Consider the following 16,923-nt stretch of genomic DNA (forward strand, 5'->3'; position numbering starts at 1 on the left):
AGAGAAAGAAATCAAGGGTATTCAACTAGGAAAAGAAGAAGTCAAATTGTCCCTGTTTGCAGATGACATGATTGTATATTTAGAAAACCCCATCGTCTCAGCCCAAAATCTCCTTAAGCTGATAAGCAACTTCAGCAAAGTATCAGGACACAAAATCAATGTGCAAAAATCACAGGCATTCTTATACACCAATAACACACAGAGAGCCAAATCATTAATGAACTCCCATTCACAATTGCTTCAAAGGGAATAAAATACCTAGGAATCCAAATTACAAGGGATGTGAACGACTTCTTCAAGGAGAACTACAAACCACTGCTCAATGAAATAAAAGAGGACACAAACAAATGGAAGAACATTCCATGCTCATGGATAGGAAGATTCAGTATCGTGAAAATGGTCATACTGCCCAAGGTAATTTATAGATTCAGTGCCATCCCCATTAAGCTACCAATGACTTTCTTCACAGAATTGGAAAAAACTACTTTAAAGTTCATATGGAACCAAAAAACAGCCTGCATTGCCAAGACAATCCTAAGCCAAAAGAACAAAGCTGGAGGCATCATTCTACCTGACTTCAAACTATACTACAAGGCTACAGTAACCAAAACAGCATGGTACTGGTACCAAAACAGACATATAGACCAATGGAACAGAACAGAGCCCTCAGATATAATACCACACATCTACAACCATCTGATCCTTGACAAACCTGACAAAAACAAGAAATGGGGAAAGGATTCCATATTTAATAAATGGTGCTGGGAAAACTGGCTAGCCATATGTAGAAAGCTGAAACTGTATCCCTTCCTTACACTTTATACAAAAATTAATTCAAGATAGATTAAAGACTTAAATATTAGACCTAAACCATAAAAATCCTATAAGAAAACCTAGGCAATACCATTCAGGACACAGGCATGGGAAAGGACTTCATGTCTAAGATACCAAAAGCAATGACAACAAAAGCCAAAATTGACAAATTAGATCTAATTAAACTAAAGAGCTTCTGTACAGCAAAAGAAACTACCATCAGAGTGAACAGGCAACCTACAGAATGGGAGAAAATTTTTGCAATCTACTCATCTGACAAAGGGCTAATATCCAGAACCTACAAAGAACTCAAACAAACTTACAAGAAAAAAACGAACAACCCCATCAAAAAGTGGGCAAAGGATATGAACTGACACTTCTCAAAAGAAGACATTTATGCAGCCAACAGACACATGAAAAAATGCTCATCATCACTGGCCATCAGAGAAATCCAAATCAAAACCACAATGAGATACCATCTCACACCAGTTAGAATGGCGATCAGTAAAAAGTCAGGAAACAACAGGTGCTGGAGAGGATGTGGAGAAATAGGAACACTTTTACACTGTTGGTGGGATTGTAAACTAGTTCAACCAGGGTGGAGATTCCTCAAGGATCTAGAACTAGAAATACCATTTGACCCAGCCATCCCACTACTGGGTATATATTCAAATGATTTAAATCATGCTGCTATAAAGACACATGCACACGTATGTTTATCGCGGCACTATTCACAATAGCAAAGACTTGGAATCAACCCAAATGTCCATCAGTGACAGACTGGATTAAGAAAATGTGGCACATATACACCATGGAATCCTATGCAGTCATAAAAAAGGATGAGTTTGTGCCCTTTGTAGGGACATGGATGCAGCTGGAAACCATCATTCTCAGCAAACTATTGCAAGAACAGAAAACCAAACACCACATGTTCTCACTCATAGCTGGGAATTGAACAATGAGAACACTTGGACATAGGAAACGGAACATCACATAAGGGGCCTACTGTGGGTTGGGGGAGGGGGGAGCGATAGCATTAGGAGATATAACTAATGTAAATGACGAGTTAATGAGTGCAGCAAACCAACATAGCACACGTATACATATGTAACAAATCTGCACGTTGTGCACATGTACCCTAGAACACAAAGTATAATAAAAAAAAATAATAAAGCATTTACGGTTGTATCTGTCCATATAATTCTCAAATACCAAATAGATGCAATTTAATGCCAGCCTTTATTGTTGAGTGTTCTAAAAATTAAGTCTAAGTTTTCTACTAACTCTTGATTAAAATGAAAATTATTTTAATAAAGTATAAGGTTTTCAATCTTGGGGAAAAAAAGATTATCTTGAAAAACCAAATTATGTATTTGTCTTTTTAAATAGTTCAAAATGTACACGGTTTGACTTTCTCTTGATGACTGAAGGCTACAAGATTGCTTTGTAATTACTTCTATGTGTATTTTACACCTTTTCCCCCCGATATTTTAAAGTATTTTTGACTTGGAGACAAGGTCATATTTCTGGAACATTTTTTAATCAACTGGCCCTCTTATTCTGTTACTATTTCCCTCATTCATAGAAAACCTATCACTAGAGAGTTATTCATTTCTTGACAGCCAGACATTTTTAGTGACTTCCTTTAGGAAAAAAAAAAGAGAAAAAAAAAGTCACCTCCTTCTTTGTAAGCCCAATTCCTTAAAATGATCATGTACCTTATTTCTGTTAACTTAAATGCAAAGGAAAAGCCAACCTTGCTTTGGGTGAAATAATGCAACAGATAAACCAAATAACCAAGGATTTCTGTGATTCTAGTAAATAGTATCTTAGATGATGTCTAGATTCCAGCTAGCAACATCTGGTGAGATAGGAATTGACTTACAAGATGTAGCTACATCTAATAAAGTATTTATACTTTGTTCTGTCACCACTTACAATGGATTAGCAATAACACATTCTGGAACAGAGTAATCTATTTTGGTGTGCTTCTTTAATTAAAAAAAAATTATTGGCAAAGAGAGACTTTAAGGCAGCCAATGCTTTTTCACTACCACAAACAAAACAAACAGTCTGTTTCTACTAATTACTGCAGGATATACACCTTTATGACATTAGGAATATAGAAATATCTTACCCGCTGTGATTGAATAAAAAGGCTAAAAGCCACTTCATACTTTTCCTCTTTCCCAGTCCCCTCACGGTAAGTTACAGTCTATATCTGGGGGTAAATTTTTATCATATATTCACAGTGTTCTCATATCCCTACAGATACATTTATTCATCAAAATAAAGTTTATACAAGACATTTTTAAATCCATAGAAAAATATGATAAAAAGCAAACTATAAAGACTCTAAGGATTATTTGGCTAAAATATTAGACACAGATTAAAGCATTCACCTATCGTTACCCTTTTGATTTATTTTCTAACTTTCACCATACTTTCTACTGCTCCTCATTCTCTCTCACCCTCTTCTTTAAGAAAAGAGTAAAAACAGTTTATACATATATAAACTTCATATATATGTATATGTACATAGTTTATATACATATATATGTATATGCTTTCAAGGGAGATGCTATATAAAAATTATACCGTTCACAGCTAGAATAAACCTTTTGCTAGAAATTAATTAGAAACTGAGCATCCAAAGCAGTACCTAAAGCTAAACAATCAGAAAGGGCAATGTGAAATACAATTACCTTATTTTCTCAATATATTTAACAGCCATTAAAATCAATTCCTTAAAATATTTATTTTATTCTTATTAAAAAGTTGAGCCCTATAATACATTTCAAGAACTCATGAATTTATTTTCATAAATACTATTATCACATCACCAAACACTGAAATATATACATAGCTTTAAAATATTTTGTGACATGATTGCCAATCGGCAGCAGTAAAAGCTTTCTAAGAATTCAATCAGAAAGTATGGAGCTGGCAGAAGGGAAAGTACTAGGACTTCAAAACATAGATATTTACAAAAGCAAGGTGTGATGGCCAGATTTTAAAACCCACCAGAACATCTAATTGATGCACTAGAATTCTACCTTCATAAACTCAGTGCCACAAGAAGCTCCTGCATTTGGGAGCAAGCATCTTCTAAAACAGGAACAAACAAACTACAGTGATGAAACTAGCAGTACTGTGCTAAGTAATATTATCTATTTTTGCCAACATTTTACTTACTGTTTCAGTTAGGGTTGCTTTCAGCTACTGCGGCAGAAATAGTCTAAAATTAACCTAGATAAATAAGGTTTTATGTGTCTCATTAAATGAAATTTGTAAATGAAGTAAGCAGTTCAGAATTGGTGCCAGTTACTCAACAGAAACAAGAAGAACCTAAGAGCCTTCTTCTGTCTTTCTTAGAAAAAGTCTCTTGACCTAAATTTGCTTATCAGTTATCATCCTTCAGTCAAGACTATTTTTAGATCAATAAATGCAGAAACTAAATTTGAGGTGGGTGTTTCACATGACTGCTAAAGTCATCCCAAAATGACCAAAAGTAGAAAAAGAGACTAAAAAAGAGAGTACATGTATTGATGAATAAGGAGGAATGAAGAGAAGTTCCAAAGATTTCAACAATGAGCAGGGATACAATGCAGTACAACCAAACTCCACAAGCCTTGAAAACACAAAGACTTTCACATGACGGTAAAGGAATAATAAAGCCCACATTAATAGCCACTTCTCAATGCTGAATTACATGGGATACGGGAGAATGAGCAGTCTTCTGTTGAACAGGAAGTTTGCTTATCAGAATGAGCTTTCAAAGGCCAAATTTAAAAATTCTTAGAAGATGGAAAATTGTATTATAATAGGTGAGGGAAGTGAAATCCCAATAAAGAATCGATCTACCATACATAATACAGTATCAATATGACACACTACTTGGAGGGAACAGATGACCCAGAAAAGCAGCTTGAGGGGCTATGGCTTACCCGAAAACTAGGTCTAGACTAGTCTCATCTCCAGAGGAATGTCAGTTTCTGATAAAAAGACAACTTCTGCCTAAAATATACTCTTGTGAGTCAGCATGTACCTTATGGTGGTAAGAAGTCACCGAAAAAAATAAATAAATAAATAAAGAATACCAGAAAATAAAAACAAAAGATGTCAAGAACATCTGTATAAAACACAGAGGCTAAATAGTGACTCCATAAGAATACAAAGGCTTCCTATGATCAATTCAGGTATGTGTAACTGAATATGTATGTCTCCAAGTGAGTGTAGTAATATGTATGTCTCCAAGTGAGTGTAGTAACATCTGACTGAGCAGACTGACAATGAGAAGTACTTAAAAGTATATTTTTAGGTTTATCAAGAGGTGTCATTATACTTACGTCAGTATTAGTTAATAACCAAAGACAAATCATCAAGGCAATGGGTATAAGTTCATAATTATGAGAGTTCAATTAAGTATTTATTTGTTGAATTGTTTTAAAATTTCAAGAGTCAGTGTGCATCCTTATATGTAATGTCTTCCCAAGGATGGTGGCTGGTAGCCATCAAAGCAAAAATTCTTATTCTATTTACTCTAAACAGAATTGACATAAATGAGAAAAATAATAAATTTGTAATCTTTTCTACTTTACTTTGAAGATATGTAGTAGAACTAACATAAAAGAAAAAAGTTAATAAAATTTAAGAGGATTAAGAACTATTTCAAAAATAAGAAAAAGCACCAAATTGTTTTGAAAAGATAATGACGGTATGTATAAAAAATGCATAGAAAAATATTAAAGAAGGATAATAAAAGAATGTGTATCAGAGATTGAAGATTCTAATATAAAAGAAAAAAGTTAATAAAATTTGAGAATTAAGAACAATTTCAAAAATAAGAAATAAAAGGCACAAAATGGTTTTGAAAAGATGACAGTGTATATAAAAAAACAGAAAAATATTAAAGAAGCATAAAAGAATATATATCAGAGATTGAAGAGTAACAAGAAAGCAAGACTTTTCTTAAAGTTAAAAAAATTTAAGTTATGCAAGTCACTAGCTAGCCATGTGAGTCATTAATTATCTCAGGCTTCAGAGACATTATTATATATAAAATGATAATTTGGAGAAGACAATCCCAATGGATTCAATATCCTCTAATATTTTTATAAATTTATAAACCAGGTAACGCAAAACTTATGCACACGAGTAATGGTCATTATATTTACAAACAGTACTTATCCAATAATATAGGAGACATATTTGGAACACCATAAGCCAAATACTGGATGTAGTAATATTAAAGCGAGAATCGTGTACGCATTTCAACTATCTTCAAAATAAAGAAAATATATAAACTTCTTTGGCATTTACAATTCTTATTTGAAGGCCAGAACTAGGTTTTCCTAATATAGTGAATCTGGAAAAAGAAAGCCTAAAAAAGAGAGGCATTAAATAAGGGACTCAAGAGAATGCAGGCAATTAAGTTTAAATTGTCAAATGACATACAAATATAATTATTTACCAACACAACAGATTGAAAATAGGGCTATATTCCTATTAGTAACAGAAATTATATTTTATACATTAAAAGAGTAAGGAATTAGTGTATTCCAAGTTACTAAATTAAACCATAAACACTGATTATAAAATTAGCATTGAATTATACAGTTACATATCATAATGAAAAGCTTTACCAGTTATTGTCACCAACTATTAAATACCTATGTTCAAGAAAAACATTATTATTTTCCTTTGGTGACAGACATTGAAAATAACAAGGCTAAATTGAGCTCACCAGCCAGAATAGAAACTGAAATTTGAAAAACAGAAATCTTAATACTATCTTTGTTGAATATTCAGTTTAAAATCTGAGCCATGTTTCTCCTCAAATAGTCGATAAAACTGCACTGTCTTTTACCTTTCATGTATTGAAATACTGGAAAGGACATATTTTTCTCAAAACTGAGAGGTGAATTAAGGAAACAAATGAAATAAAATACAAATGGAAAAGAAGCCACTTTCATTTTTTTCAATGACTTTGGTTTAGCATCTGAGTGACATCATTGTTCAAAAGAATTTTGTTTACCCCCAGATACAGAAGTCAAGAGAAATTATCCTCCCCATTTGAAGCAGCCACATAAAATAGATGACCTGCTGGACTCTTAGATAATGTCTGGGCCCTGGGTAAAGTAGGCCTGAAACAGAACTTCCCCTTACCTGATCTCTGTGGACTTCTGATGTGGAAGGCTCAGAGCTGAACATTAAAGCACATGTTTTACAGGATTGGGAGCCGACACCAGGCTCCAGCTGACCCTTACAATGAGGACATTTCATTTTCTGCTCCATCTCAAAATTTAGCTAAGAGATAGTGACAGTGGGCCCAAGGAAGTCAATTTACCAACAAACCTTCCTGTCTGAGGCAAAAGCAAGATAGAAGAGAGGTGTAAATCTGGATCTCCTATTTCATACTATCTCCCCCTGTTGGCACGGAAGTATACTAGTCAGTTCTGGATTAAAGGTACAGATACAGCCAACAAATGTTGCGTTTTCAAGCAACAAAGAGAAAATCCTTGTACATTAAGTGAATATACACTATCTAAGAAATAAATCTCTGTTCTACTTGATTTTTATTATTATTATTATTATTTTTTAGACAAGAGTTTCACTCTTGTCGCCCAGGCTGGAGTGCAATGGCGCCATCTCGGCTCTCTGCAACCTTTGCCTCCCAGGTTCAAGTGATTCTCCTGCCTCAGTCTCCTGAGTAGCTGGAATTACAGACGCCCGCCACCACGCCTGGCTAATTTTTTTTTTTTTTTTTGTATTTTTAGTATAGATGGGGTTTTACCATGTTAGCCAGGCTAGTCTCGAACTCCTGACCTCAGGTGGTCCGCCCACCTCAGCCTCCCAAAGTGCTGGGATTACAGGCGTGAGCCACTGCACCTGGCCTTTGATTTTTTTAATTAGATAAATAAAAATACCTGATTTTATTCCTAAGAAACATATAGAAGTTTTCTTATTTTAGGTTTTTAATCTCAAGGTCTCTGAGAATAGACCAAACTTTCAAGCAGTTCTTGAAACAAAACCTTGCAGATAGCTGTGCTACAAAGCTTTTCTTAATCCAATGTGTTTTAATTTTTTTATTTTTTATTGAGGTATAACTCTAATATTTTATAATTCTTCTGTTCAAAGGTAAAGAATATAAAGTATGTGCAAATGATCTCTAAGGTCTAAACAGAAATAAAAATTTTAAATTTCCTTGCCACAAGAATGTACTACACTTAACACACAATGAAGTGGCACAGCTAGAGAGGAAGTAGAGTGGGATACTCAAAACCATAAATGTTTAATCGGAAAGTAAGGCTCCACTTTTGATAACCTATTCTATAATAATTTGTTAATTGTTTTATAAATCTCTGCTTTATTCATTCATTTTTTAAAACAAATATACAACTACTAGATGTTGTACTATACAACTACTAGATGCCAGGTATATTCAGGTATTGTACAGAACATTCTTTATAATGGACCAAAGCTCAAGAAACTCTATGAAAACAAGTAAGAAAAATAGAAGAGAGCAAGAGAGTCAAAAGTCTTACCCAGTAAAACTTTCCCGGGTCACAATTCTAACATAAACATCTCCTTCTTTAAACTCTAGCTCCCTCTATAATTAGATGCAATAAAAAAAATTTTTTTTTTAATTTTCTTGCCTCTTAGGATAAACTCTTAAGATGCTGGATTTGTTGCCTGGTCTAGCCCAGAGAGAAGCTAGTTTTCTTGGGGGTATTCACTTTTTAAATTTTATTGTCTACAACAATCATTCTTTATATCACGTCCATCAAAATAAATCTCATTTTGTATACTGAGAATAATTTTATAAAATTTTGCATTTAATAAACAATAATAGACAATATAGGCTAAAGAATTTTTAGGAGCAGGCATTGTTCTCGGCATTTTAGATGGATTATCTCAATTAATTCCCCACATTAACCCTATGAAATAGTTTCTATTACAAGCCCTAGTTCACAGATGAGAAAACTGAGGTAAAGAAAGTTTAACTTGCCCAAACTTACATAGCCAAAAAATGACTGATGCCACATATTCAAATCCAAGCAACTTTGTCCCAGAAACTATGCAATTAACTATTACACTATGTTTCTTAGATTAAGTCCCTGCTCTATTTCACCAAAGGTATTCTTTTGCCAAAAAAAGAGTCTCCAAAGATAAATTAACAATTTATTAATTTTGTTTTTCTACTTGTGTTGATACATTCAGTAAACAATATTTACAGTTTCTCAATCATTCCCTGCACTCATTTTTCTCTAACTGTAAACATAATTTGAATTTTATACCAGAATAAGTTTATATTTTCATTAAAATAAAATTATATTTTCCTGTATTTTATTCCCTGATTGGTTTCACTTATTTATTTTTTAAATATTCATTAAGCATTCATTAGGTGCCAGGCACTTACCCAGGTTCATAAAATCATAAAACATTAAATCTGGAAGCAATTTTCAACATTAAATGAGTTGAAATCAATGCTTACAGTCAAAGAATATAAACTCTTAAGATGCTGGATTTGTTGCCTCGTCTAGCCCAGAGAGAAGCTAATTTTGGTGTTTCTTTGTTCATCATCTGTACTCACTGGTTTTGCTCTTCACAACTAGAAAACTTTAATATCATCTAGATACCTCACTAGGAAGACCCTCCTCTTTCAGATCATTTATAAAGACAATAATCACAACAGATGTTGTATTAATTCCCTAGGGCTGCAGTAACACAGTACGAGAAATCCGGTGACTTAAAACAACAGAAATTTATTATCCTACAGTTCTGGAGGCCAGAAGTCTGAAATCAAGGTATTAGCAAGGCCATGCTCCCTCCAAAACTTTTAGGGGATAACCCTTCCTTACCTCCTATAGCTTCTGGTAGCCCCAGGCATTCTTTTGCTTGTGATAGCATAATTTCAATATCTGCCTTTTTCTTCACATGGCAGAGTCTTCACACAGAAGAGTCTCTCTTCTCTTCTTATGAGGGCACCAGTCACACTGGATTAGAGCTCACCATATTAACTAGTTCACAACTACAGACCCTATTTCCAAATTAGGTCACGTACACAGGTATTGAGTATTACAACTTAAAGATATCTTTCGGGGGCACATAATTCAAACCATAACAGATGTGATAATCAATTGCTGGGGCACCTTGCTCTTTATACTTTTCTAGTCAAATAGACATCTATTCCTACTTTTTGGCTTCTGATTTTAAACCTGTTCTTGGGTCATGCTAAAAGCCCATTTCCCATTTCAGCAGTGATTTAAGATTTAGTAACCTTTGGTAAAAAACATTGCCAATGTATTTTCTGAAACCTAAGTAGCTTATTTTATATACACTATTACCTTCACTAAAAAAGGCTCTAAGAATAATCAGTCAGGTATGATTTCTTCCACTGAAATGTTCCCTATCCCCTAGGAGATTATTTTACATAAATATTTGGTAACTCTATTGTTGATATGAGTTCTAAGAGCTTGTCCAATATTCAAAAAATATTTACTTAGCCTCCTCTACATAGCAAGCACTGTACAAGGCAGAGGAAATAGTAGTAAACATAATGAAAGTGCCTACCTTTTTAAAGCTACAGTCTGAGGAACAAGCAGGGATTATAGTAGAAGACAGATAATAAAAACATACATACATACATACATACCATAATCAAATGAGTTCATACATACCAAAGTACATATATTAGTATTTAATGCATGGAAATATTTAGAACTAACCTTCCACAGAGTAAATTATTAGAACCAACCTACCACAGAGTAAATTCTTAATAATTGTACTAATAGTTGAAATGGTAAAAATACTAAAGTAAGTGCTTTGCAAGAAAAGGAAACAGGCAATAAGATAAATAATGATGGCAGGGGTCAGATAGGGTCTATTACAGCTGAAGTAGTCAGAGATCTCCCAAAGAAGTATCATTTGACCTGAAATTATCAAAAGAAGGCAGTTGGTCATATGAAGATCTGGGGAATAAGTATTAAAAGGAGATAAAACATAAAGGCCCAGAAATAAGAAGAAACTTACTATACCCAAAGGACAATAGGACCTCAATGGCTGGAGTGTGATGGGTGAGGACTAGTAGGAAATAATGAGGGGAAGTAAGCAGGGATGAGATCATCTAATTGAGTTCATGGTGAGGATTAGAATTTTATTCTAGTTATACAGGAATACCAATGGAGGGTCATAAGCAGGAGAAATATAAAATCTCATTTATACATTAAGATAACTCAAGCTATTATACAGAAAATAAAATGTACAAAGTGTAAGGGAACAAACAGGTAAACTGGCTGAAGTAGTTCAGATCTTAACTTATGGCGAATTTACTAGGATGATCACAATGGATATGTTATCAAGAGGTCAGATATGGGATATATTTTGGAGGTAATATCAAGATAACTTGCTAATAGGATTTGGAAAAAAGTGAACACAAGGGTGATTCCCAAGATTTTGATTTTAAGCAATTGACTGAAAGTACCCTTTACTAAGACGACTGTAGGAATGGCAGATTTGAGGGTTTTGTCAAGTTAAATTTAAGATTATCAGTCCAATTATTGTATGAAATGATCAAAGATAATCTTTATAAATTAAGTTCACATTAAAAATGTCTTATTCATGCAAATGAACTGTCATACCTTATATATGACACCAGATATAGCAAATGATTTAAAATAATTATAACAAAAGCATTCTTTCTATACATTTAAAAACCAAGTTGCAGGGTGATAACTCTTGGTAGGTAGGATTAAAAAAGGAAGGCCTTCACATATAAATTTTAAAACTATATGGATTTAATTTTATTTTTAAAACAAGGTGATAAAATACCTCAATTTCAGAAATTTGATTTTTCTGACACTGAGCTCCACCTGCTGGTAATTTCTTACCTTTCGGTATTACATAACTAAAAAGAACTAAAATATCTATGCTAAGGGGACTGTTGTCTCCAAAACGAAAATACTGAAAACTCTACTTAGGAGGCATGAAGGAAACATCTTCTTTCTTTATAGCTACCATTTATTGAACTTAGCTATATACCAGGCACTGTACTAAACATTTTTGCAAGTGCGATTTCACTTAACTTTCAAGACAATTCTATGAGGTTTCTATGACTTGCCACTTTTAACCAGTAAGGAATCTTATCTCAGAGAGGTTATGTGATTTTGCCTATGGTGATACTCTAATAGCACAGAGGATTTGAACTAAAGTCCCTCTGATTACACATCTGTTGGCTTAGTAACCATGCAACATTGATTGTATAAAATAGAAACTGCCTGACAGAGAAACTTTCTGTCAGTTTCTCTGACAGAAAAACTTTCTGTCAGTTTCTCTGACAGAAAAACTTCTGTCAGGCAGTTTCTATTTGAGTTTGAATCTGCCACACTGATTCTGATAAAGTTCCTTAATCTCTTCAAGCTTCAATGTTCTTGTCTGAAGGGCTGGAATAACTCCTTTGCAGGACTGTTTGCCAGTAGTATATAAAGTATGTTATATATATAGCATACTGCTTAGCACATAGTGAAGAGTAATTAAGGATTAGTTCTTTTAGTAATTTTTGCTAAATGGCATGTTAAAATTACTTATGAGGCTTTATTGACAAATGTCAATGAATCAAATTAAGTATCTCTCAAAGAATCTTTTGGAAACTTTAAATTTTTCCATTTTAATAGCAACCAAATAAATTTGTTTAGAAAAACCCTCCCTCCAAAATAGAACATGTTTCATACAATAGCTAAATTTTCTGTACTCTTTACTCATCTAGAAAACCTACAGAAATACTGATCATCTATAAAGCTATCAAAAAACTCTACAAAGCGAAATCAAGATAACCAACTACAAGATCCAACTCCGACTTAAAAAAAAAAGTAGAAACAGTAAGATATCAATGAGTAAAATGTAAAATGAAAATTGTTAGCAAAAGTTGAAGTTTAACACTGAAAATTACCCTTCAATCATCAGCAATATTTTTTAATCCTAACAAGGGAAACAACTTGAATAATTTGTGGGAGTTATAATTTCACAAACATAAACATTATTTTTAACATAGAAAATACCTAATTGTTTAAAAATACAGCTTCAAAATTTTTGAAACTCAGCTAATGAATTAACTAATAAATCCTACTAATTTTACAGATCTAGCCTCAAACAAGTATAGAATATCTGCAATCGAGAGAGAATTCCCCTCAGAATACAACTAAGAACTCCCCACAGAATACAATTACCCATTGCATATCCAAACTTTAGCTGAGAGAAGTGACACTAAGAAAGGATTGTTAAAAACACACCCAGTCCACCACCCATTATTCTAAATCTAGATTATATTATTGGATAAAATCAATTTAGAGACTGCTTAATTCTTAGGCCCATATAGAACCATTTTGATGTCATGGCCTACACTTTCACTGATGGATTCTAGATTCTGCAAGAGATGGCCTTACGAATCTCCTTCTTACATTAGCTTTAGTGATATTGTAAAGGGCACTGCCACTACAAAAGTCAGAATTAAAGCCTCCAGTAAGAAATTCTATTAGGGCTCAATACAATGAAAAGCTTTGCTTCCCTTGCAATGTGACATGCTTTCTTTTACTTAAGAGTGTTATATGACTTTAACTCCCTTTTCATTTTGGCCTTTGGAAAGCTTAGAGACAAAATAATAGCTCTAGGGTAGTAACTATACATACATCCTATAAACTATAGTCTTGATATCCTGTTACAACTTACATTGTTCCTGGTTCTCATTTTATTTTATATTTATATTTTCCCAAATGTTGTTGTCATTAGCTACCTCAAATACTCTGGGGAGTAAGGCAGGAAATGAATAAATGAGTAAATGAACACAAACATGTAAATCTTTTACAAAAAGCCCTGCAATGTGAGGTTTACTTATTCAGGGTGCTATAACAGTCTTACCTCTGAACAATTTAAAACAAAAGCCTGATTACCAAGAGTTGGTGGCATCATGCTCCTTGGCGTCTTCAGACCCCCAGACATGGTCATTCTACTGAGCTACCTTTCTTAGAGGTGATAAAGCTGAAGCTTAAAGCATCAGCTTTTTCATACTTCCTGTTAATCATCTGTTTGACTCTAAGGAAAATCAGAAGCAAGCAAGAAGCTTCCCTTGTGTTCTTTGGTTTTCAGTTATAATCACAAGTTACATCATACACCTACTCAGCAAGAAATCAAAGCTGTCTCTGACTTTGGGAAATGGGAAAGAGGCAACTTCCCCCCAAATCGCCCAAGAAAACAATAAGGAAGAGCAGACAAAAATTAAATTAACTCTACTTAAACTGACTTATCTGAAAAAAAGTTAAATTAGACTTTCATATTCCTGTGGAGAACAAAAGATCAGTGTTTCATTGGTCTAGTGTGACTAGTCCATGCTTGTTTTACTTCCCATATATCAAATTATCTTAAGTGTTTGCAATAATTACTCCATCACCTTAAAAGCATGGCCTATCTTAAAAATAGAAACAATTATGATTTAATTCCTCAGCATAATTTTAAAATTATAATGAGCAACCACTAAGTTAAAATTAGGCCTCTAAATTGTATGCTGTCATTAAAAGCTAGAAAGCACATACTTATTAATTTCTGTTGAGTTAAATAGCTAGCAAAAAGTCAGAATCAACATATCTATATATTATCTTTGTATCATAGTCCTTTGGAATAAAAGAAAGCCTCGTGGATTGTCATTATTATTTTATAAAGCCTGGCAATGAAATTTTCTGATTAAATTCATGTTTAATACACAAAGACAATTATATGAATAAAAGATGATACAGAATACTGTATCATACTAGAAAATGCTAACTGATCAAAATACAGAATCCTATGTTCAATTAATTTGTATTAGATTTAATACAGGAATTAAATCCTGGAAAACATGATCAAATATAATATGAAATTGATGGCAGTTATCCAAAAAGTCTATATAATTCTATTACACACAAAAGGAGAACAAAAACGAATCTCAGTAACAGTTTTCAAGATTACTTGAATTTCATCTCATGCCATCCAACCCATGAGCGAACATGACAGAGTTATCTGGCAATTTTCTTTTCTAATAACACACCTACACTTGAGCCTAATAAATAGCAAAGACTATGAATATTTTATAAGTAATAAAATTGGAAAAGGCTCACTATATCAAAAGGTACAGCTATCTGTAATAATTATATAACACTGCTAACATAAGCTATATCTAAATACCCACAACACAATTAATAGAAAATTGAAATAACTATATATATAATGCAAGTCTATACTCATCCAGGTCCCTCCCGATCCAATGCTACAATTAATTACATTTCAGATTTCTGTTAGATGGGGTGTCGGGGTGGGGGGTTGCCTAAATTACTAAGGTAAACATCTACATTTCCCATTTCATTTTATCTTATTAAATACCTCCCAATAAAAGCTTTTGGGAATCAACAATTTGGAATGAATCACGTAAGTACAGATAAACAATTTTCTATTTGTACTATGCTCCTGACGTAAAACTTGAATCAAGTATAATAATGAATTTTCCTAAGTATCTGAACCACAAATTATATCTATATATTAGATTTTATTAAACTATAAAGGAAGAGTTTTGACACCTTTAAGTAAGATTGGCTCAATAAATATTTTTATTTTAAATTCCAAATATTTTTAATTTGAGAATGCAAATATAATCAATGCCTTTTGTCTATGAATTCTTACCTTGTACAGCTCCAGTTTAAAAAAGAAACAGAGGAAAAATTCTCAAGTCAGTAGTCAATAAAAATGGAAACCTGGAGAGTAAAGCAGGAGAGAAGAGGGAAGTGGGTCATATCATAGTACCCTGAGTCAAGCAGGGGAGTATGGGAAAAGTGAGAGAAGAGGGAATGAAAAGCTTTTCTTACCTCAGGCCCTCTTTTTCCTCTCCTTTTTCCTACTCCCTTTTTGTTTGTCCTTTTATCTGCCTCTCATTTCTGTATTTCCTTTCTCTCCTGTTCTTTACCTTTCATCTTCCTTACCTTTCTTTACTGATCTTCCTGCCCTCACCTGTTTTTCTTGCAACCTTTCTTCTGACATATATCTCCTTTACCTCTTTCTTAATTCTTCCTTAATGGCCTTAGCAACAAAAAACTGGGGGAAAGAAAAGAGTTCCCGCCAAAATTAAATTTTAATTAGGACAGAGTAATTTATCCCCTTGCAAAAAACACAAAAGTCCTTTGTGGAATAAGAACAATGTTCAGGCTCCACAAAAACTGCGCCTTATTATGAAACAAACAAACAAACAAACAAAAGCCATTTAACTACCAGAGTTTCAGAAAGTAGCTACTTGTTTTTTTGTTTTTGTTTTTGTTTTGAGATGGAGTGTCAATCTTGATGGTACAATTTCAGCTCATGCATCCTCGGCCTTCCGGGTTCAAGCCATTCTCCTGCCTCAGCCTCTAGGGTAGCTGGGATTACAGGCGCCCACCACCACGCCTGGCTAATTTTTATATTTTTAGTAGAGACAGGATTTCACCACATTGGCCAGGCTGGTCTTAAACTGCTGACCTCAGGTGATCCAACTGCATCAGCATCCCAAGTGTGGAATTACAGGCATGAGCCACTGGGCCAGGCCAAAAATAGTTATTTGTAATGACTAAGGTTCTGGAGACTCTTAGGTTAACTAAATCTCTCAAAAGACAACTAAAGCTTTTTCTTACTAACTAGATTCCATCGCTACCTGACCTTCTTTAGTCCTTTGTTCACTGACTTCTGAAACCAGGTGTCTTTCATAATCCACATCCTACTTTACTTCAACTCCTTCCAAGTTACATGCCTAACCCATACCCTCCTTGTCTTTGCTAAACCCATTTGCTTACACCTGTAGCCACCACCATTCCTGGCTATACTACAGAAAAGAAATGTGTTCTTCTTTCTAAAATTTCAAGAACTTTTCCCTAGCCTTCTCCTCTATTCTAAATTATTTTTTCCTATATACTTCTCTTAATCTAAATTGCTTTTGAAAAGCGAAGAGCTAGGCTTACACAAATTTGTGAAATGGGCTAAATTAATCTTCAGCAACTTTTCACCTTCCCTTCCAGCACTATGCCCCTCACTAGCCTGCCTATCAGAATAAAGACTACCATT

General features: G+C 33.7%; 1 protein-coding gene across 8 annotated transcripts in view; it reads right to left on the reverse strand.

The window, feature by feature from the left end:
• FER (FER tyrosine kinase) overlaps positions 1–16,923 on the reverse strand; it is a 452,292-nt gene that overhangs the window by 261,121 nt on the left and 174,248 nt on the right. The window contains exon 1 of one of the 8 annotated variants that reach the window (XM_037984982.2): positions 6,982–7,331. The exons of the other annotated variants lie outside the window; for them this stretch is intronic. Coding sequence (XP_037840910.1) covers positions 6,982–7,110 — 129 coding nt within the window. The 5' untranslated portion in view covers positions 7,111–7,331. Of the gene's footprint in view, positions 1–6,981; positions 7,332–16,923 lie in introns of those variants that run through there. 8 annotated transcript variants of the gene reach the window in all.

The sequence above is a fragment of the Chlorocebus sabaeus genome, chromosome 23, assembly GCF_047675955.1.
Source record: "Chlorocebus sabaeus isolate Y175 chromosome 23, mChlSab1.0.hap1, whole genome shotgun sequence".
Classification (NCBI taxonomy): Eukaryota; Metazoa; Chordata; class Mammalia; order Primates; family Cercopithecidae; genus Chlorocebus; species Chlorocebus sabaeus.